At 47.5% G+C, this 23,373-nt stretch overlaps 1 protein-coding gene across 2 annotated transcripts in view; it reads right to left on the bottom strand.

Moving 5' to 3' along the window:
- Positions 1-23,373, bottom strand: part of LOC149332596 (endothelin-converting enzyme 1-like) — a 104,234-nt gene that overhangs the window by 71,525 nt on the left and 9,336 nt on the right. For both annotated transcript variants that reach the window (XM_089558218.1, XM_089558217.1), the window contains exons 2-6: positions 10,016-10,137; positions 9,783-9,848; positions 7,746-7,849; positions 5,857-5,988; positions 2,246-2,520 (exon numbers count right to left, since the gene is read on the bottom strand). In XM_089558218.1, the coding sequence (XP_089414344.1) occupies positions 2,246-2,520; positions 5,857-5,988; positions 7,746-7,824 (486 nt within the window). In that variant the 5' untranslated portion in view covers positions 7,825-7,849; positions 9,783-9,848; positions 10,016-10,137. The remainder of the gene's footprint in view (positions 1-2,245; positions 2,521-5,856; positions 5,989-7,745; positions 7,850-9,782; positions 9,849-10,015; positions 10,138-23,373) is intronic.

The raw sequence follows: 23,373 nt of genomic DNA, 5'->3' as shown, positions 1-23,373 counted from the left end.
TAGTACCCTCCTACTCGGTGCACTCGGGTGGACCTAACCCCGATCTGGACCACTCCTTCGCTCTCCGGGAGCTCGAATTGGCTCTGGCTGCTGATGCCACACGCTCAGCTCCTGGTGATGATGCTATTACATATACCACACTTCGTAACCTTCCTGACTGCGCAAAAGAATTCCTCCCCCAAACCTACAATGAGACCTCGGACAGCGGCTCCCTGCCGAGGCTCTGGACCTCCTCCCTCATTTCCATGATTCCCAAGCCGGGCAAACCTACCTCTATCTCCAACCTCCGCCCAAACTTTCCGACGCCGAGCGTTAGTAAGACCCTTGAGCAAATGGCCCAGACTCGCCTCTCTAATTTTCTCGAGGCCAAGGAGTTCTTACCCTAATCTCTCATCGACACCCGATGCCGTGCCTGTGCACAAGATATGTTTCTGATTCTCCAGAACACCTTTCTGTCACCTACCTCAACTCAAATTCATGCACTTGCGACCGTCGATGTTCGCGAGTCCTTCGACGGTGTCTGTTTGGCCATCGTTGCTCTAGTGCAGTAAAAATTGATCCTCACCACTTTGATATTAGTCTCTAGCTTCCGAATTTGCTGTCATGAGTTACGTGACTAGGATCAACCTGCCTCAGTTATGCTGTTTAGAAAACTGGAAAGCGTCATATTTAATTTGACGGCTACCTGAGGGCAACTGCAGAGCTAGGATAAAGAAGAACGTTGCCTGAATTCAAGATGTAGTCATTTTTTTTATTTCGCATACCCTCAATAGCAGAAGCATAAGAGAGAGGGGTGGGCTACAGAAATCAAACATAACAGCGGCAAAGCATACAATACTGAAAACTACAGAATAAGAAGTGGTTGCGTGGAAATATAGGTGCAATGAAACTAAGTTAGCATGCAGGGTGGCAAGACGCAATAGCGATACGAAAACGGCAAGAAGAAAAAAACAGCAATGATAAACTAACAATAATTATAACATATTCACCACCACAAACGATTACACATAATGTACCATTACTCGTCGCTTAACCGGTACGCGGCTATTAGAAACGCCTATACATATGATTCAATAGAAATATTGAGTCATTGGTGTATACTTGACTCTATTGGGCACATATTGTACTCATTAAATAACATGTCAATGTGCCTAACTAGGCCTTTTCATCTGCTACAGAAAGCTTTCTCCTTTGTATCAAGCACTTACGAACTGCCGGATTACATAGACTCGTGAAAATATTTGCATTTTGTGCGGTAAACTCTAAACACGAATTAGCCTATATAAGAGCAAAACGAGGGTGAGCTATCCTCTAGTATACTTCTTTTTAGGAGCATGGTATGCTGTCTAATTTCTAGGGTAAATTTACAAATCTAGAAATAGGGATTACTTACGGTAAACAAAAACAAGTTGTCTTGGAACCATGCAAAATTCTCTTTGATAACCTAAACATTTCCAGTGCTGCATTTAAAAGCGTGTTCCCATTGATAACTGCATCAAATTGCTATTTTTTGCAATGGAAATATGAATCCGGTGCAAAGAACGAGAATTCCGTACATTTAGTAATCGCAATCTACTCCGGGGCACCGCGCCTAAAAGAGATTGAGCTGGAAGACAGATTACTCCTTTTTTGATCCCACATGGCCTCATATGTGTTTAAACTATAGTTCAATAAAACTGCTCACTTCATTTATTTTCGAACTCTCCTGCTTCATGTTTACGACACTCCATTATGAATATGCCTATATGCTTTACAAGTTACCGGCGTTTTATTATCTGTGCAGTGTCAGGGAAGGTCGAGATGTTTTACCGTATGTTATGCTTCAGTAGAGTACAGTCAGAACATGGCTCTCAAAGGAGGCTCCCCGGCCAATGGCGCCGAATTACTGGGAGACAACGCGGCCAGCCGCCTTGCACCTATAGAAAGAAATTACGAGCGGCCGTGGCATGTGCGAAGTCGCTGGCTGAGACGTTGCTCAATAAACTAGGCCGTTCATTTTGGGCGCGCTTAAGGAGTCCTTGGTGCTTCCCTCTCTAGTTTAATCACACTACAGCTAGAGGTAATGGTTATTCAGAATACACAAGGAAGTATTAAGTATTTTGTTAGAACCGGAAACATTGAGCCCGACAGGCTCAGCTGAATTTGGTCAGCTGGACTGCCGCAGGCTGAAGGGCTCTTCTGCGAACAAATAGCGCCGGCTGCGGAGTGCCCGTCTCTAAATGCAGTAAGCCCAAAGATAACTCACCTTGGACAGCGTGGTACGGCCCCCTTCGAATCTGCTGCAGACGAATTTGTGGAAATCGTCGCAAGGCGGGTAGTTCCAGGAGAGCGACTCGTTGATCAACCGTGCGGCCAGTCGGAGGGCGTCCGCAGAGGCCGTTTCGCCTCCGCGGGTAGAAGTCCTCAGCGTTGTCGTGGTAGTTGCGGCAGTCGACTTCGGTACTCGGGACTTCGTGTACTTTGTCCGCTTTCGTTTAGTAGTGCGCGTGCTTCGTCGGCTCCTTCGGGTCTTATTTTTAGCTGAGTACATGGAAGAAGAGACTATTTGCAGTGAGGAAGGGCATGCCCAGTTTTTGATTTGGGCTAAGTGTTCATGCTTAAAAAGCTGTCGCGGTTTGCACGACCCAACCACACAGGGAACTCGATGTTCTAGTTATGTTACATGTATAAAGCAAGCCAGCGATTATTGAAGCGTTGGAAAACATATGCAAATGCCTTCTAAGTGGGAGTGCGGTAATACCCATATCCCTCAAGGAAAAAGTACACAACGTATGCGTCTTAACGGTTGTCATTTACGGGGCAGAAATGTGGAGGCTAACGAAGAGGGTTCAGCTTAAGTTATGGACAATGCAGCGAGCTATGGAAAGAAATATAATAGGTGTAACATTAAGAGCCCAGAAACGGGTGGAGTAGGGGAGGAAACTCGGGTTAATGACATTCTAGACGAAATCAAGAGGAAGAAACGGGCTGCGAAAGCAAGACAGCCGCTGGTCCTTAAGGGCAACGGAGTGCATTTAAAGAGAAGATTATCGTGCAGGGGGCGGAAGAAAGTTAGCTGAGCGGATGAGAGTAAGAAGTCTGCAATGGTAAGGTAGCCGCAGCTGACGCCACACAGGGTTAACTGAAGAGACGTGGGAGAAGCTTTTGTCCTTCAGTGGGCGTAGTCAGTCTGATGATGATTTTGCATGGCCGCAAGTCGACGGTTAGACCCGGACACAGAATCTCCCCATGACACAAGTCATAAGGTGCTTTCTTAAATAAAACCCAATCTCATCCAAACGCTGCTTGCTTCCGCTAGTGTACTTGGCTGCCAGCGTAATCTGCAGGGACTTTAACGCGATAACGTGAAGGCTCCCGTTCAGCACTGATCCCGGCGTTGCTGGCGTGTCGATAAAATCGGCATTAGTCGAGAGGATTGTGATGTAGAAGGAGAATGAGCTCACCCCTGTAATGAAAACAACAGACAACATTCACATAACCCATATGTTCACGTCACTACACAATTGCACATTGGTCTACAGGTGGTGACGTAATTCCGCCACCGTTACGTAGTGCCTCAGAAGAAAAAAAAGCAACTTCGCTGCAATGAGGAATGGCCGAGCGCCCTTTCGTAGTGACCGAGGCGCGCTGTCCCTAGACCACTGAGGAGTTTGCATTCTACATCGGTAAAGGGAGGCCTGAACTGAGAATGGAAACGAAAACAACATGAAATAAAATAAAGAACAGTGTCAGTGTCTGCAAAGTGAAATTCAGAGAGGCACTCGGGCCGCTGAAGGAAACGCTGTCTCGTCGTACCCTTAAGGAGGAGCTTAACTGTCCTTCAAAAGTTATCGTGCACCACATTTTTCCGTTTCGGTTGCACTCTTTCGTATACTGTAACAAGGTAACCATGTGGGCTAGTTGGTGTATATCAGCCATAACTTCACCAGCGAAAGAACGAGACACCAGGAGAACACAGGACAACGCTGGTTGCAAGGCAGTGACACATGCGTCAGTGCACCGTCCTTGCATCTCAATAACAAGGAAGTTAATTTGCTAAGCACAAGCGTACGCGTGCAAGATTGATAGGCAAAATATCGGTCTTTTGTTGTTTGCCAGTTATGGAGAGTGTATCCTCTCCTTTGTGATTCGCTACATATGTATTTGTTTTTAGTGTGTCTGATCGGCATGCGCCTTCTGGTGACCTAAGCTGGCCGTTTCTCGATTAAACTTCAGTTCTTTGTCCACAGTTGTCCGGTGTTGTTCTGTTCCTTGTGTCTCGCTCTTCCGCTGGCGAAGTTATGTATGCATCGTGTACGCTTTTTCCACGCTATGGTTGAAGAAAAGTACCTCCAAACTTAAGCTAGGGCTCTCTTCACCGTGCACGTAAGACCAAAATAAAGCTGAACATAGAAAGTGCTGAATAACTTGATTTCTACCTAAGCGTACTCTATAAACACGAATCAGCCCACATGGGAGTAAGAAGTGAGAAAGCTAACCTATAGCTCACTCTGTTTTAGAGGCAGTGTAGCCTGTCCAAGCCCTGCGGCGACTGGGGTACCGTATGAGTGGCAGCGTCAAATAGCCAGAACAGCAGCCTCAGATTGAAGCTCTCATATAGTCATTGGTTGATCACCGACGGCGTGTGCAGTTCTATCCCTTTCAACGCTGCCCCTCCTTCGTGATCATCGAGCTACTGCTGCCAATTGAAACCAGCCAACACACGCGCACGAACCAATCGACACTGCTGACCATCGGTGGGCGTTTGGCCGGCGGTCTTATTGGCAACTTTTTATTACTTGCCTGGGGAGGCCAAGTTGTTTAGGAAGGGGGGCAGGGCTGTCACGGAAGTTAGGAAACCCTTTTCGGCCTCCACGCTGGCGGAAAACGCGCGTTTTACGATTGAGGGTTCAAATTAGAGTGCCTCCTCGTTCGCTATAACCCATTTGCGCTATCAGGGTCATTACAGGTACAATCATCGTCACCACCATCAGCCTGATTGCGCCCACTGCAGAGGAAAAGTCTCTGCCATGCCTCTCCAATTAACCCTCTCCTTTGTCAACTGTGGACACCGTTTGCCCGCATACTTCTTAATCTCATCCGCCCACCTAACATTTTGCCGCCTCCTGCTACGCTTGCCTTCTCTTGGAATCCACTCCGTTACCCTTAAACAGCGGTTATGTTGCCTACGGAGTACATGCCCTGCCCAAGCTCAATTCTGTCTCTTGGTTTTGACTAGAATGTCAACAACCCACGTTTGTTCCTTCACCAACTGTGCCAATGGCAAAAATACAGTGCGACTGCTTTAATACAGATTTTCGTGGTACCTCCACTGGTTTGTAATAAGCGAGTATTCGTTATAACTGCTAAGTTTTTAGTGTGTTCGGCTGTGTTTCGAAGTATGAAAGTATGAAATCATTTTCACAAGAGCACACGTATTGAGAGGCGGAAGTGAAGCCATACTGTTTCTTGCCGCGCTACTAGACGCTCCCTCAGCATCCCCGTGCCACTGGGGCAGGGAACCAAGGAGAGTTTCTCGGTTGCACCTCTCTAACCGGAGCGGCATTCCGAAGCGTAACAGGTGCAGGAAATGGTCCCAATCACTCATGTTACCTTACGTGAACGCGCAGAATCACAGTAAATGTCAAATTTCAACGTGAGATTCAGACCGAAAGGGATCGCTTCTATACGTATAGCGAAAAGCCGAGCTCTCAGACAATGCATCTCTGCAGGCGACTGCGCCGCAGCGCCTCAGCGCGGCAGAAGAGAGCAGAGTGCGAAACTCCTTCATAGCGTAAGGGTGAAGTTTCGTAATCAGGAAGCATCCAAGGACTGTGATGTAAGCATAGCCCTCAAAAACACCCTGCATTTACTCACGGAACGGATTCCGGGTATTTCGCCGCCCAGTTCTGTTGCGGCGTCGTGAACCATAACTGTCGATGGCGCCGTCGCCACTTCCACCTTCCTCCTTCACCTCGGTGTTCCCAAGGTCGTCGTAGCTGCTGTCATCTGCGAAGCCACGGGTAGTTATTGTACATTGTCTGCTCTGGGAAACAAATTCTAATTCGCTCTCTGAAAGAATAATTTTTATTCCAGACAAAAAAAAAAACGTTTTTAAGCTGTAAGGAACATGCACAACCACTGGATATTTATTTTTCTGGGTAAAATTGGTCACTTTTGCTTTTTTGTGGAACTCCTCGCGTCAAACTCCTGACGTTCACCATGACGTTTACTGAATCGAAAACTATGTGATCGCCTTGTCGAACTGCCTGGAGACGTGGACAAACTGCAATAATTTACAAAAGCAGCTAAGTTCAAAATCGTAGCAGGTAGCGAAACTAGCCCGTGGCGGCAATATCTTTCTTTTTCCTGACTAATTCAAACGCTGTTTTAAATGCAAGTAGCCTGCGTCGCAATACAGTCGTAATGAATTTCGTTTTGACACGTAACCTGGATGGGATGACATCAAGAATCTAGACTTGAAATTTACAGAACACACTAACGTTAAACTCGAACTATTTTTTGAACGAACATAAACATGAATTTAATGAAACTCGCCAGCTGCGAAATTTGCTTCACGGTCGACGCAGAGACAATATCAGCCGCTCACCTTCGCGCTGAGTTTAAAGGTGACGGGCAACAAGCCAGATAATGCGCCAATAGCGCCTACGACAATTTCGATAAATTTCGATAAAAGCGTAAACAGTTGGTCTGCTATCTTTCCGGAGACATCTAGTGGAATTGTGCGTAACAAAGTGGTAATGCGTGAACATTGATCACAGAACATAATAGCAGAAAGCGACGTCTTACGGCATAATAAAGTTGAATTCTTGAGCACTCCTAAACGAAACTTATTTCTTGCAGCCGACAACCACTAAAGCATAACACTTACTTTATTTATTCTTATATTCCATTAGGCGATTCGAGCTGATACAGGGTGGAGAGAGTACGCTCAGTGAATGCAACATAGTCTTTTGCGGTATTCATAACTTTCCAGTGAACAAGTTTTATCAAGTAAGTGTGGGTTAAGAAAATTCCATACTGTAAATAGTTTTCGGAGAAATTAAAATTCCACACCAATAATAAATAATTTTAAAGGACAATTATTTAGGTATCCATCTTCCCACACCAATAACACATAACATTAAAAGCAACTTTCTTCCTGTCACCAGCGAAACCATACCATGGTTACACAGCCGTAGTGCGTCTAACGTTAGAATTCACGTTCGATGAATGGCTCGTACAATTCACCCACAATCGTTTATATCACCTTTCCTTATCGAAAATCTCATCGTATCTCAACATGAGGGGATATGCCAGGTTGCCGCGATGTAGAAAAAGCGGCTACGCTCTGGTCGCTATCCCTCGTCACCTTCTGAGATTACCGGTATGACGGGAACCTGCGAAGCTGCTATTCTCTGCATGATAAGTCTCCTGACGGCGCGAGAAGCGATAATGACCGCGTGGCTACTTTAGTCTACGGACAATGCCCTGTAAACAACGTAGTTCAGTCATCTAGCGCTTGTTCTGCGTCCCGGGGGCCTTCATATGTGTTTCCCCGTCGATAAGTAGTGCTGGCCCCATTGCTGACTTACACCACAACAGTGCGTTCTGCTACAATGTCCACTTGCGAAATTTGCACCTCATCAATATGTCAAGAAATATGCAAAGACTGCCGCCCTGTCATCGCTAAGTGCAGCGTTCAATTCAAGCTTTTGAGCGAGATGCTAGAGGGGGCTGTCTAGGTCTCATGTCGGCGCTCTTACCAGCGCGGGACATTTCGAGGACCATGAAAGTGGTCAGCCCGACAACTCCTACGGCGACGAGGCAGAAGGTGATGCCCATGACTGCTGTCTTGAGTTCGTAGTCTCTGTAAGATATATTTAGACTCACGCTCAAGGCGCTCATGCTATTGCTTCGTGCGGAATTTGGTACGGCTCAGATACGCAGCAGACATTCATCAAGGCATATATTGCTAAAGAGGCTTTAGGGCCACCGATATCCTCTTTGTCGAAAGAAGCAAACAGTTTAGGTGTTATTACTAATTAAATTGATATCGGATCATCACACTGAAGCAATCTGCCTCAAGGCGGAAAAGAAACTACGATTCTTTGATCGTACACAAAATAGGGCCAACTATGTGGCTCGCTAGAGGCGCAGAAAATCTTGAAGAGGAATATTCTTACACAGTCGAGTCCGGTTAAATCGAAATATTATTTAAATCAAATACTCGGAGCAACCTCTTGAAAATTCCACGCCAAAGTGGTTGCAACTGTTGTAGCCACTACTGCTAGGGCGCGAGAAGGGCCTTCAGTAAGTGTAACAAGAAGAAAAGTCAAAGTATGCAACTGTTTCCGCTCAGGCTGTGCAATTTTTTTTAATGTCCAGACTTTTGGTGGCCAGCATGGGGGAAGCTGAGTAGGGGTCACATGTGGAATAAGTTGTGTACACATTGCGAGATTGTATGGCCGCTAAATTCTTGCAGCCCATCAGGCTAGCAAGAAAGACCTGGTGGCGCGCAGTGCTAGTTTAACCAAGGACCGTCAGGTAAGATAATATGTGAAGTCGCCATCCTTCATACCATGTTGAAAGTTGCTAGCTGTCGAATGTACGATGTGTATGGCGAAGTTGGAGTTTTTCTCGTTTCGACACTCCCGCAGGCTATCAGGGTCAAAGGACGCACCTCGAACAGAAGGAGCGTCAGAGTGAGGTAATGTGTCAAGTGCACCCTTCTTCCCGCGCTCTGTAGTCCTCAACCGCTTCCTAGAAACTGAGATTTCTTCGCCACAGTTTGATATGGCCTTCCTGAATGGTTTAACCGTGTTCGGAAAGGGAGACTACGGGGCACCGCAGAGGCGCCTCCTAAAAGTAAAAGGGCGTCAAGCATACTTATCCTGCGTGCGACAAATTAGCCGCACATGCATATGTGTGCCAGAAAGAAAAGTAATAAAGTTATCGGCACCTCCACACTGGTTCTAGGTTTGGGCCTGAGGATAATTCGATAATATGTAACATTTGCACCCTTTCATTTCCGTGCGAACAACACCAGGCTGCACGCTAATTTAGGCAGCTTGATAACGTCATAACTGCATCAAGCAATGACAAACCGCAACGTCGAGTTTTTTCCGAGTTCTTTTTTTTTCTCGTCATGAGACTTCTAATGCACTCGCATTAAGACACACGAATCAAGTAAGACTTACCTTCTTTTGGAGTCGTCTGCAATATTGGAAAAGCTGAGTTAATCTCAAGACAAAAGATTGCTTTTATTTGAAAAGATCCCATCTTCGGGGATATGCGAATATCGATCATCAGTCACCTTGGCGGCCGACTCAAAAAGCAGTGGAAAGCGCAAGCAATAAAAATCTCCCTGTTCATCACATGCAACCCCAATGTACACAAACTATTAGGTTGGTTTATACAGAACACTGCATTGTTTGCGATGATTTGGAACCTTCATGAAAGCGGCTTGACCCTACAGCTTGTTCTACTTATAATCTCACTGGGGTACTCATAACATGACAGGTCTATACTGCAGCACTCATCACGCAGCCCTTTCGGCACCTGAAGCTGTCGACCTCACATCGACACGATACCTGACTGCAGGACGTATTCAACGGCTGGAAACAAAATAACGGAAGAAAAACAGTGTGAAAACGATGAGCGCATGCTGTGGTCCATTCGCCATTTCAATAAAGGAGGCGAGAATGCGAAGGTCCGCCGACTAGAATAGTTGCTCATGTGATACCTCCGTCGCAGGTTTATATTAATCGCTTTTGCATGAACCAGCAGCCTTTCAGCCTTACCTACAATTGCCGACGCATACTCGTCATAGATGAGCTGCACGTTCGATTCAAGTGGCGAAGAAAAACCTGTAACGATAAAAAGCACACGTCGAAAATTTAATTGAATTTGTTTTACTATGACTCAGGGTGCCATCCAAAACAACACTGATAATCAATGACGCGCCATTGCAGGCTCTGTGCAAGGGGATGGATATCAAGCAACGCCATTGAGCAAAAAAAAAAATTATACTCACTCATTGTGAGGAATCTCTAAAAAGTTCTTTGTGGAAGAGACGCTCGAAGAAACGTTGATGTCAAGTGAAAAGTCCAGGGTACGCCCGAAGCAATCCTCGCAGCAAGGCCGTCACCGCTTGGGCTGGAAAGAAGTCACGCGATTATTACCAACCGCGTTGTCATAATTTTCTACGTGAACGTAGAAGGCGATAAACTGGAGATGTGGTTTGTAACGCTCTGTTCTGATTTCGTTTCGCCATCAGCCATTCTTCACCGCTGCCGCCGGCACCAGCCATGGGGAATGGCAGGAAAACGACCACTCAGCTCAAAGGACACACGGGCTATATTAAGCTCACCGGAGCTGCAGCCCAGATGGAGATGCTGCGTAGCAGGAACCACCGAGCTAGCAAGGGAGCCTGGTAGTCGGAGGCGAAAGTTTTTCAGGGCAGCGGCCTGACGCACAGCTAGCAGCTCGGAACAGTAGCGGCCGTCAGCGATGAACAAAATGGCGGAACCGGTTGAAACGGCTCGCGGCACGAGCTCCTTCTTCTTCTTCTTCAACTCTTTATAATGGCACATACCCTTTTTCTTCCTTCTTCTTCTTCTTCTTCTTCTTCTTGTTCCTCCTCTTTGTAATGGCACATACCCACGTGGGGGGATTGACCAAGGTATAGTGGTATAAATAGGGAAATTTCCATAGGATTGCGACAAAATATTGGAGCCAAACGTGAATTTTGAAAAATGTATTCATGAAAAACGACAGGAGAATATTTGAAGTGAAATAGCAAAGAACATTTTGGCGAAAATAAAAAAAGAAAACTCCAAGACTTTTAAAGGAGTTAGCAAATCAACCTACCAGTTGCAATTATGTAATCATGGAGATTCTCGCAAATTGAACCCAATGCAAATCCTTTGACGCTTGCACCAAACGATAACAACACTGGCAGAGATAACGGGAGCCCTAACCTGGAGAGAGGGACCTCCAGGTAAATCTTTCTCTGAAGTGCGAACTTTGGACTGTAGAGAAGGAAATGGTGCACAGATTCAACGTCCCCGCATCAGTCACATAGGTTTGTCGGTGACCACCCACAAATACAGAATCTTCTTCTGCCTACCTTTAAAGACTGATAGGGCTAAAGTTAGGTGCACAGAATTACTTGCATCCTCGAGGAAATGTAACGCACGCTATACTAATACCACATTAATTGACTAATAATATACTGACCACCATAATCGACTAAGACCAGAGTACTAGCATGAGTCGATAGAAATAAATTTTCCTTTGCCATCTTTTCCTTTCATTGAGAAGCAGGGCGTGAAGGAGAAATCAACGTTTACTGATTGCAAGGTTTTTGGTCTCCGTCCTATTTTGGCAGTGTTCAGGTTGTTTTAAACACGAATGTCATATGGTGTTGTGTTCGTGGTACTACTTGCAAGTGGCTTGAGATTGGTCAGGTTTGATTGTGCATCCTATGGTAGGGCTGGGGAACGTGTGTGTGTAGCCTCTGTAGCGTTGTTTCTTCTCCTTTCTTGAGTTGTTTCCTACCGTGTGGGTATCTAATTCCCAGTTTTCAATGCTCCAGAACGTTTCTCTACGTGGTTGGGGCACCCCTACTTCGGGGAAGCCTGCAGTGCTCTGGACTTGTGGTTGGGCATCCGTCTCGCATTCCGGAGGTGCTGGCTTCGATCCCCAGTGCCGCCGGGCACCGTCCGATTTCTTTAACGGGCACAAGATTTCCCCCGGCCTGGTGCTCGGCTCTTCTAGGGTGAGATGCTTGGGAAAAGGGTCCTGACCGCAGTTGCCTTGGCGGATCAGAGAAAGTTCCGCCTTCAAGCAACCTGAAATCCGCCTCGTGCGGTAGAAGCCAAACTTGTGGCCCTTTAGCACAAGGTAGCGACGAGACGAGGCGTCACCAACTCCTGAGACAGTTTTCCGTCATCGTCATTATCATCATCATCGTCTATTTCTGCTTTTCTTCTTGAAGCAGGCCCGTTGGCCGCTCCTCTGGCTTGTGGTGGGCTGCTGCATTCTCTCAGGGGCAGCACGGTGCTTGTAGGGGATTCTTATGACACGTATCTCTTTTTAAATCTTCTCTGCGGATAATCTATCTTGCTGCTCTCCTTGACCAGGTGCGGTGAACCCATCAATGAGAATTAATTTCCAGGCAATATAGACATACCTATATACTTTACACAGGCGGCACCCCTGATCGCCAATGCGAGGTGTGATAGGGGGTATACTCTCCAGACGTGGCAGTAATTTAATTAAAGTACAAAAATTACTGTAGTTTAATTACTTTTGCCGGTACTTTGCAAAGTAATGAATCCTTTCCTTATCTAGTAGTTCAGTTAAGTAATTATTTACTTTTCGCCAGTAGTTTCGCGGCAAAAGTAATGAATTACCTGCGAAATTACTCTTATTAAAAGGCACCGCTACTCTTTATCGGCAAAGCTTTGGTCTCTAGTGAGTCCGGCTGGGCACCTCGAAAGCAGCGACGACGAATAGCAACAAGTGCGTAGGTCTGTGCCTCCGTGAACGCCAGCGTCATCTGTTGTCGGTTCGACGGCCGCGGGTATTGCACTGGTACGCTGGAGTTGTTGGGATTTACATAATTAGCGCTGTCGGGGTCGGAGAAGGATAGTGTTGTGCTATGTTAAAGGAGCATAAGCGGGTAAGGCTATCGTGTGCCAAGCTGAAGGTATAGAAATTTGTTTTACATAAGACGTTGTACAAAACTGTAAATAAACAGTGATGTATTGAGCTTAAAAAGGTAATTCCTAGTAATAAGCAAGACGAGACGCGAATAGACGCCATCATCCGCAAGACAACTAAGCGAGCCCTGCATCTCCCGGTGGCTACCTCTAATGCCAAACTCAAGGCATTGGGGGTGCTCAACTCCTTCCAGGAGCTGCGGGAGGCCTACCTCGTGTATCAATACACGCGGCTCATGCAGACGGCCCCTGGGGGCCGCCTGCTAAACCGCTTACACATCCAACACGACTGCACTCCAGAGGAGGCGAAGCGTATCCCAGTACTGTGGCGCCATATGCTCTGGGTCTCCCCGCTCCCCCGTAACATGGACACCGACATGCACGAAAACAGACGACAAGCGCGGGCTCGGGCTCTTGAGAGACAACACGGCTCCCGACCAGGTATATATTATGTACACGTAGCAGGGCCATCGCCCACGGGATTTTACACGGCCGCTGTCGTTCACCAGGAAATGCACGTTGATGGACTCTCCTTTCGAGCCCCGAATTCAATGCGAGCTGAGGAAGTAGCGATAGCGCTTGCTGCCGCCCACGCCAATTCGAGAATCATCATCACGGCCTCCCGAAAAGCATGTGATCATTACTTGGCAGGGGAGATCTCCCCCTTAGCTGCTTGTATTCTACGACGGACTGCCACTGATCCAACACCCAAAAGAATCATTTGGGCTCCTGGCCACCAGGGCTTACGAGGTAATGAGGCCGCTGACGCGGCTGCCCGAGCCCTTACTCACCGGGCTCCTCATCCCAGCTCTTCTGGCTCGGAGACTAGCCAGCCGCTGCTGCGATTCAGGGAAATAATAGCGCATTATAGCGACAACCACCGCCTTGTCCCGGCCCCTGCAAAAGGGCTGAGTAACACGGAGGAGCGAACTTTAAGGCGCCTGCAGACAGGTCCTCTACTCTGTCCTGCAATCATAAAACAATATGATCCTAACACGGATGGGCGATGCCCGCACTGTGGGGAGACCTGTGATACCTTCCAAATGGTGTGGGCATGTACTCAAAATCCCCACATAACCCCCTCCCCTAACCCTTCCAGAGAGGCATGGGAGACTGCTCTCCTCAACTGCTCCTCGCTTGAGTCCCAAAGGGCTCTGGTGAAACAGGCGAGAGACGGGGCCTCGTCATGCGGTGCCCCGGACTAGGGACGCCGACCATGTAGCGGGGCCACTCTGGGGCTCCCAAACTCTATTTCATCAACTAAAAGTTTTCAGCACCACCATCACCAATCTCAAGCCACATGAAAGTAGTACCACAAACACAACACGATACGATATTCGTGTGCAAAACAACCTGAACTCTACCAAAATAGGACGGAGACGAAAAACCTTGCATTCAGTAAACGTTTATTCCTCCTTCACCTCGTGCTCTTCATTGAAATGAAAAAATGGGAAAGGAAAATTAATTTCAAACAACACATTCTAGACCTGTAGTCTTAGTCTATTATGGTGGTTAGTCTATTATTCGTAAATTATTGCGGTATTGGTATGGCTTGCGTTAGATTTCTTGCAGGATGCAAATAAGCTTAACAAGAAATTTTTTTTTGTTACAAGCAAGCAAGGAACAATCCGGAGGAAGAAGAGCAGTGTGAAGGAAGAGAAAGGAGCTCGTGCCGCGAGCCGTTGCAATCGGTTCGCCATTTTGCTCATCGCTGACGGCCGGTGCTCTTCCTGTCTTCCAGGTGTTCGCCAGGCCGCGACGCTGCCCTGAAAAACCTTCGCCTCCGACTACCAGGATCCTGTGCTTGCTCGGTGGTTCCTGCTACGCAGCACCTCCATCTCGCCTGCTTCTCCGGTGAGCTTAATATAGCCTGTGAGCTTTTAGGGCTACCGAGGAATGCGGTCGGGGGACAGCGCCAAACCAGGGCTGCGTTTCCATTACCAGTCAACTCTGTGCGGTATAACCGAGATTAACGTGTGCAGACAACGTCTTCAGAGCTCTTCATATCTTCAGCGTTTGATTTTGGCGTCACTTCATCCTGATGAGGGCTGAGTGAATCAGTCCCCGCTGCTTATCTGGGCTGGTAGGGCCCTGTAAGGCTGTCGGCACCGTACAGAACTACCATGTTCCGGCGTGAATCTTAGTGTTTCGCCAAAGATAATGGCTATTTTGTACGGATGGCTCTGAGCTCGACATCTGTTCACTTTTCGCGCATTTTAAGTAGCAGCTGGAGGCAAGTCACGTAAAATAATACAATGAGAGAATGAAAAAGGCGCTGGTTAAATGCGGAATTTGACGCGGTCATTGGAGGGAAACTCCAATAGCTCAATAGCTCAGTACCTGTAACGATTCTAAACTTTCGCGCATCAGTTGTTCAACACTTGGGCGCAAAGCATGACGGGGGAATCTGTTTGAGCCAGCGTCTTCGCTTCGGCGGACGCGGTTGTTGCACGCGCGCCTCTTCTTTGTGTTGTTGTGTTGTTGCGACTGAGAGAAGGATGAAAAGGAAACTGCACGGGCCTGCTGACTGGCTCGAGCGGAGCAACCACCGCTGCCACGAGCCGATAGAGGAGAGTTAAAATATAAGAGGAGAGAGAACTTCACAAAAAAAAAGACGCGCGTCGCAACATCCGCACCCGGTGAAGCGAACGCTGGCTGAACACTCTTTCCCAAGTCTTGTTCGTTAAGTCTTGAAGTCCGTCTCGAATGAAGTGGTTCCAGTCGGGAGCAGCTGAGTTCGATGTTCGTCCGTAGCGGTCGCCACTCTTTCGACTTTCATTGTTGAGGGGAGCGGCTGACAGCAGTAGATGAATCTAAGCACTGAAAGAAATTCCTGGCCCGCATGCTTGATAACTGGATACCTTTCATTTGGCGCCTGGCGCCGCTGAAATTCAGCAGTCTACGCAGACAGCATTATCATCTTCCAAACTTCGTTTTCTTCGAGTTCCTGCAGCTCCACTTCGAACGCTGAAACCTCTCCGACGAAGGTTTCCATGCTTCGACAGCAGCCACTAAACACATTGGCCATGAAAGGACTGTTTAGAGGCAAGAAACATGGCTCGAGTCTTTGATATCTTCAAACTGACAATACAGGTATAAGTTAATGGGAACTTCCTCAAGCTTGGTGTTTACTAATGTTAGCGTCGGTCAAGAATCGTTCTTCAGGGGCAGAAACTTAGGAGAAAGTGCACGGGGGAAATTGATTAAGAGAGCTGTGTCCTCACTTGGACCTTCGGAGAACCGCATGCGGCTCGCCTGCTGCAGTTTGGCCACCCTTGATTAAGATAACAGCCAACCTCAAATTTAACTTTAAAGAATCCAATGACTGGATACGCAACAAGAACTATGAACATGATTAATAGTAGAAAGTAGAGGAAATAGACGCTTTCACATGAAAACCTGTCCACAAGGAGGACGCTGTTCCGCTGTTCCGCTCTTCCAACGCTGTTTGACCTGTATTCACCATGAACTATAGCCCAAACTGCTCAACAAGCTCAATTTCTTGTATTATACGAAAATGACTTCACTGAAACCTAGCCTCGCTGTTCGCTATTATGAAAAAAAAAATCGTCTTCTGTTCACGCAATCTTGCAGAACTTCGGGATTAGCAGGAGCTCAGCCTTACAGAACATCGAGATTAGCAATGATCATCAAATTTCAGGCTCCGTGACAGCATCCCGCGTAACACGTCAGAGAACGTGTTGTGTAACGCTTAGTTTCGTTTTCCTTTCATTCGGTTGTGACGTCAATCTCGACGAGAATAGCAGGTGATGAAGTGAAAATGCAATCGCGGGCAGGGCCGGTATGGATGTGTCACCGCCACTAGGAACCCAACTACCACCGCATCCGGTCCGGCGGTGTCAAAGGAACCACGTTTTCCGATTTCATCGCACAGCCACCGCACAGTTCGTTTCCTGAGGCGGAGAAGCGAGGCAGAATTTCGGGAGGCATTCAGACGTGTCGCCGTGGAAAGCCATTCGTTGGCGCCGGCACCGGTTCTTCACTGAGCACTAGTTGCAGGGCGTGTTTATGGTAGTAGGTGGCGCATTGGTAGCTTTTCTGCCATCCCCCATGGCCGGTACCACCGGCAGCAGCCACGAATGGCAGTTGGCGCAATTAAATTAAAATAGATCGTTACAAACCACTCCTCCAGTTTATCGCCTTTTACGTTCAAGTAGAACATAATGACAACGCGGTTGGTAATAATCGCGTGAATTCTTTCCAGCCCAAGGGGTGACGGCCTTGCTACGAGGAATTCTTCGGGCGTATCCTCGACTCGTGGCTTGACAGCAACGTTTCTTCGAGCGTCTCTTCAAAAAAAAATTTCTAGACAATCCTCACAATGAGTGAGTGTAATTTTTTTTTTTGCTCAATGGCGCTGCTTGATATCCCATACCCTTGTACAGTGCCTGATATGCCGCGTCATTGATTATCACTGTTGTTTGGGATGGTACCCAGAGCCATATTAAAACAAATGCAATTAAATTTTCGGTGTGTGCTCTTTATTGATCGCAGGTTATTCTTCGCCACTTGAGTCGAACGTGCAGCTCATCTTTGACGAGAACGCGTCGGCAAGTCCAGGTAAGTGGGGAAGGCAGCTGGTTTATGCAAAAGCGACTAATATCGACCGGCGACGGATATATCACGTGAGCAACTCTTCCAGTCGGAAGAACGTGGCATTCTCGACTCCTTTAATGAAATGGCGAAAGGACCGCAGCACGGGCTCATCGTTTCTCTTCCGTTATTTTGTGTCTAGCCGTTGAACACGTCGTGTAGTCAGGTATATAGTGTCAATGCGAGATTAATAGCTTCAATTGAAGACTGGGCTACGCGATGAGTGCTGCAGTATAGACTGGTCATGTAATGGGTATTCCTTTGATATGAAGAGTAGATAAAGCTGTAGGCTTCACGCCGCTTCCATGAATGTTCCAAATAATCAGAAGCAATGCAGCGTTCTAAACCAACCTAATAGTGTGCGTCCGTGGGAGATGCATGTGATGAAGAGAGCTTTTTACGGCTTGCGCTATCTTCGCACTGCTGTGTGAGGCGGCCGCCAGGATCTCTGATGATCGACATTCGCATATCTCCTTACATGTGATCTTTTCAAATACAAGCATTCTTTTGTCTTGATCCTCACTCACTTTTTCCAATATTTCAGATGACCCCAAAGGAAGGTGAGTCTTACTTGGTACGTTTGTGTTAATGCGAGTGCGTTAGAAGTCTCGTCGCGGAAGAAATTTAAATTCGGAATAAACTTGATGTTGTGGTATGTAATAAAATGCTTTGATTGCTTGAGACAGTTATAACGTCATCAAGCCAGCCACATGACCCCCCACTTTCAGCCCCCCGTCCCCGCTCCCTCTCACCTTCTCCTCCTATTCCTATATCGCCCCTTCTCCTTTGACACCCACATTTAGTCACCTGATGAGGGGAAAAAACTAGCATAGTTCTCTCCTAAAATTCGTTGATTAGTCGCGATGCAGTCGCTCATAGAATTCGTGGGCGGGAGCGAACTCGGTTGCAGCGGCCGCGTTTTGATGGACGCGAAAAATAAAAAAGCACCCTTGTGCTGTGCAGTTTCAGTGGACATTAAAGATGGCCAGGGTACGTGAATTAATCCGCAGCCCTCCACTACAGCATCGTTTTATCTCGTGCTTCTCACTTCCGCCTCCTTCGGTCCCTCGCGGCGTTGTTGAGGTGTCCATCGAGAAGTGAGACACTTAAGGTGCATTACATTTCCTCAAAACCACACTTTTCTTTCAGTAAAGACAACCCAAACGGCTTCGCTCCATTTCGAGAGTGGTGTTTATCACTGTTGTCGCGCTCCAAGATCCGAGACAGAGAACTACATTTGGATGATTCTTACCCCTTTCGTGACCCGGTTTACTCCTAAATATGCGCGCAACCTGGTTTACTCTGCAAGGAAATGAAAGGGTAGAAATGTTGGATATTACCAAATTGGTCTGAGGCCCAAACATAGCACTAATATAAAGGTGCGGTCAATTTTAGTACTGTTTTTTCTGGCACACATATATATGTGTGGCTAAGCGGTCGCACGCAGGATAAGTATGCTTGGTGCCTTTGTACATTTAGGAGGCGCCTATGCGGTGACCCGCAGTCTACCTTCGAAAACATGGTGAAATCATGCAGGAAAGCCATAGTAAACTGTGGCCAAGAAGTCTTTTTCTGGGAAGCGGTTGAGGAATGGAGCGGGCGGAAAAATCGTGGACTTCACGTATTAGCTCACTTTCGCGCTCCTCCTGTTCGAGGTGCGTTCTGCGACTCTGATAGACTACGAGAGTGTCGAAATCAGAAAAACTCCCACTGCTTTCATTCGACATTCGACACCTATCAGCTTCCAACATGGCATGGGGGCGGGGGACTTCATATATTCGCTCACTTGACGGTCCTTGGTTAAATTAACACTGCGTGCCACCAGGTGTTTGTTCCTAGCCTGATGAGCTGCAAGAATCTAGCGGCCATATCAAACTCCCAGTGTGTGCACAACTTATTACGCATGTGACTCCTACTCAGCTTACCCCATGCTGACCTCCAAAAGTCAGGACATTTAAAAAATGCACAGCCTAAGAAGAAACTGTTGCATACTTGGTTTTTTTTTTTCTTTTACACATGCTGAAGGCCCTTCTCGGGCCCTAGCAGGTGTGGCTACAACAGTTGCAACAACTTTTGCGTGGAAGTTTTAAGAGGATGCTCCAAGTATTTGATTTAAATATTTCGATTTAACCAGACTCGACCGTTTAAGAATTTTCCTCTTGAAACTGTCCTGCGCCTCGAGCGAGCTAGATGATTAGCCCTGTTTTGTGCCTGATCAAAGAATCATACTTTCTTTTGCGCCTTGAGGCTGATGGCTTCAGTGTGATGGTCCCATTTCAGTTTAATTAGAAATAACACCCACACTGTTCTCTTCTTTCGACAAAGATGATGCCTGTGCCCTTAAAAGCTTTCAAACAATAAATGCCTTGATGAATGTCTGCTTCGTATCTGAGGCATACCATTTTGCACGAAGCCATAGCATGTGTGCCTTGAGCGTGAGTCTAAAAATATCTTGCAGAGACTACGACTTCAAGACAGCAGTCATGGGCATCGCCTTCTGCCTCGTCGTCGTAGGAGTTGTCGGGCTGACCACTTTCTTGGTCTTCGAAATGTCAGGCGCTGGTAAGAGCGTCGACATGACAGTTAGAGAGCCCCCTCTAGCATCTCGCCCAAAAGCTTTAATTGATCGCTGCACTTAGCGATGACAAGGCGGCCATGTTTGCATGTGTTGCTGAATTAATAATCAGGTGCAACTTTCGCAGTCGGACATTGCAGCGGAACGCGCTGTTCTGGTGAAAGTCAAGAATGGGGCACGACCATTTGTAGACGGGGCAATACATACTAAGGCCTCCGGGACGCAGAACAAGCGCTAGATGACTGAACTGCGTTCTTTACAAGGCATTGTAAACAACGCAGTGACGTTGAGCTTGCTGCTTTTGTAAATTGTTACAGCTTGTCCACGTCGCCAGGCAGTTCGACAAGGCCATCACGTAGTTTTCGATTCAGTAGACCATGATGAACGTCTGGAGGTGGACGCGAGGAGTTCCACAAAAAAGCAAAACTGACCAATTTAACCCAGAAAAAAAATATTTAGTGGTTGTGCTTGTTGTTTACAGCTTAAAATTGCCGACAGTTACGTGACTTCCTAACGCGAAATTTGAGCGCAGCTCATCAGCTGTTTCAGCTTTTCGATAGAGTCAGGCAGAGAATTCTAGCAGGGCATGTATGTAAAATTAAAGGCAACTTGTTTTTTTTTTGTCACTTTTTCCTTTTCCAAGAAACACTCCACTAACAGTTCTTGACTGTCGTGAAGGGAGCTTTGTGGTCGAAGAAATAGCTGGATATTGGCTCGAATTGCTGCATCAATGCCTTGTTCTTAAAGACGAGGTCTACGGAAGTATTTCGCGAGGTTGCCACAACCATAGGAGGCGCTACAAGCGAGAGGAACGGGTTGTTCTTACGCATAAGTGGTATGAAATTCCTGTTTGTCTTTATATGTATATTAAAGTGCCCACCAACCCTACCACAATGGAATGTTGCAGTTAATTGTTGTTCGCAAGAGTTCGCTTGCCGTTGTCAGTGCTAACGCATGCAGCCCACACCTCTCTCATTAGCCCACGTACCTATGCGAGCGATTCAGGCCTCCTCCGACCCAGGGCGCTGGTTGTCGGGACTTCCTTTCCTTAAATTGCTCTACGTTGCCAATACCAACGCAAGCAGCACACACCTGTTACTACCTCCCCGTAGCTTAAAGCACGAATGAAGTGTCCACAGTTCTAAGAGGGCAATTATGCGCCTTTCCTTTGCTTTCCAAGCTACCGCTCCATTGGTTTCGCAGCTTAAAGCGCAACTCAGGTTGTCCACTGCTGGTTGCAACGGACAACGGCGACGCCGCGAAATGCAGAAACGGGTTACAACTTTATTGCCGCAAAGTGTAAGCCCAGGGTGAGGGGCGAGTCCAGGGTGGCCTCCAGTCGGGGGTGACCACTGATGTGTTTTTTTTTTTGCCTCTATTAAAAGTTATTCTCTTAGAGAGCGAATTCGAAATGGGTTCGCAGAGCAGAGAATGCAAAATAACTGCCCGTGGCTTCGCAGATGACAGCAGCTACGACGACTACGGGAAGACGGTGGAAGGTGGGAGTGGTGACGGCGCCAGCGACAGTTTTGATCCTTACTACAGACGTCGGTGGCGAACCTGGACGCCGTACCGTGAGTAAATGGAGGGTGTTTTTGAGAGCTATGCGTACATCACAGTCCTTGAATGCTTCCTGATCATGAAACTTCTCCCTAACGCTATCAGAGAGCTTCACACGCTGCTCGCTTCTGCCGCGCTGCGTCGCTGCGGCGCTATCGCCTGCCGAAGTGCATTGTCCGATAGCTCGGCGCCTTCGCTAGTTTGAGGCTTACCTTACCGGTCTTAAATTTTTGTTGAAATTCGATATTTGCTGAGCTTTTGCGCGTTCACGTAAGGTAACGTGCGTCCACCACCACCACCGTGAGTGAGACCATTTCGAGCACTTGTCACGCTTCGGAATGCCGTTCCGGTTAGAGAGCCTAAACCGAGAAAGTCTCGTTGGTTCCCTGGCCCAGTGGCACGGCGATGCGGACGAAAACTGAACGTCCAGTTACGCGGCAACAAAGAGCAAGACTTCTCCTCCGCCTCTAAATATGTGCTGTCTTACGAAAAGGTTTTGGTTTATTGGGGTTTTACGTCCCAAAGCAACTCAAGGTATGAGGGACGCCATAGTGAAGCATTTCTTATTTTCATACTTCGAAATACAGCCGACCATACTTAAAAACGTAGCACTTAAACGAACCCGCGTTTATTACGAACTAGTGGAGGTAGCGCGAAAATGTGTGTTAGAGCATGGCACTCTAGCAGTGCCGGTGGCGTAGCGGGTGAGGGAACAAATGTGGGTTATCGATATTCCAGTCGAAACCAAGAGGCAGAAATGGGCTTGGGCAGGACGTGTAACGCGTAGGCATGATAAGCACTGGTCCTTAAGGGTAGCGGACTGGATTCCAAGAGAAGGCAAGCGTAGCAGGGGGCGGCAGAAGGTTAGGTGGACGGATGAGATTAAGTACGCGGGGGTGCGGTGACCGCAGATGGTCAAGGACTGGGTTAATTGGAGAGGTATAGGAGAGGCCTTTGCCATGCACTGGGCGTTGTCAGGCAGATGATGATGACGATGAGTGTACCTGTAATGACCATGATGGCGTGACTCGGTTATAGCGAAACAGGAGGCGCTCTAAATTCAACCCACGAAAGAAAAACGAGGGTTTTCCGCAGGCGCGGTGACCGAATAGGGTTTCCCAGCTTCCGTGAGACCCCGCCCTCCTTCCTAAACAACGTGCAGACCCTGGGCAAGCAATACAAAGTCGCCATTGAGACCGCCAGCCAAACGCCCACTGATGATCAGCAGTGTCGATTGGTTCATGTACGTGTTGCGGCTTGTTTCAATGAGCAGCAGAAGCTTGATGAACGCGAAGGAGGGTCAGCGTTGAAAGGGTTACAACTGCACACGTCGTCCATGACCAACCAATGACCGCATTAGATTCAATCTGAGGCTGCTGTTCTGGCTATTTGAGACTACCAGTCATACAGTACCCCAGTTGCCGCAGGGTTTGGACAGACTACATTGCCTCTAAAACAGAGTGAGCTATAGGTTAGCTTACTCACTTCCCTTATAGGGTAATTACTGTTTATAGTGTACGCGTATTCAAAAATCAGGTTAGTCAGCACGTTCTGTGTTCCGCTTTATTTTGTTCTTACCTGCACAGCGTGGAGTGCCCTAGCTTAAGTCGAGCGGTACATCAATCACAGCGCGGAAAAAAGGTGTACAATACATAAAGCAACGCACACTCATGGGAGCGCTGTCGACACAACTCAAAACTCAAGCTCGGTAGGATGGTTGCGACTGAGAGAAGGATGGAAAAGGAAATTGCACGAGCCTGCCGACTGGCTCAAGACGAGCCACCACCGCTGCCACGTGCAGATAGAAGAAAGTTGAAAGATAACAGGAAAGAGAAAAAGAGAGAGTAAAGACGCGCGTCGCAGCAACCGCGTCCGCCGGAACGGACGCTGGCTGAAAAAACAGATTATCGGCCGTAG

The sequence above is a fragment of the Amblyomma mixtum genome, chromosome 8, assembly GCF_055824585.1.
Source record: "Amblyomma mixtum isolate Tamu chromosome 8, ASM5582458v1, whole genome shotgun sequence".
NCBI lineage: Eukaryota > Metazoa > Arthropoda > Arachnida > Ixodida > Ixodidae > Amblyomma > Amblyomma mixtum.
Note: the sequence above shows the minus strand (reverse complement) of the source record. Positions and strands in the feature narration are given on the sequence as shown.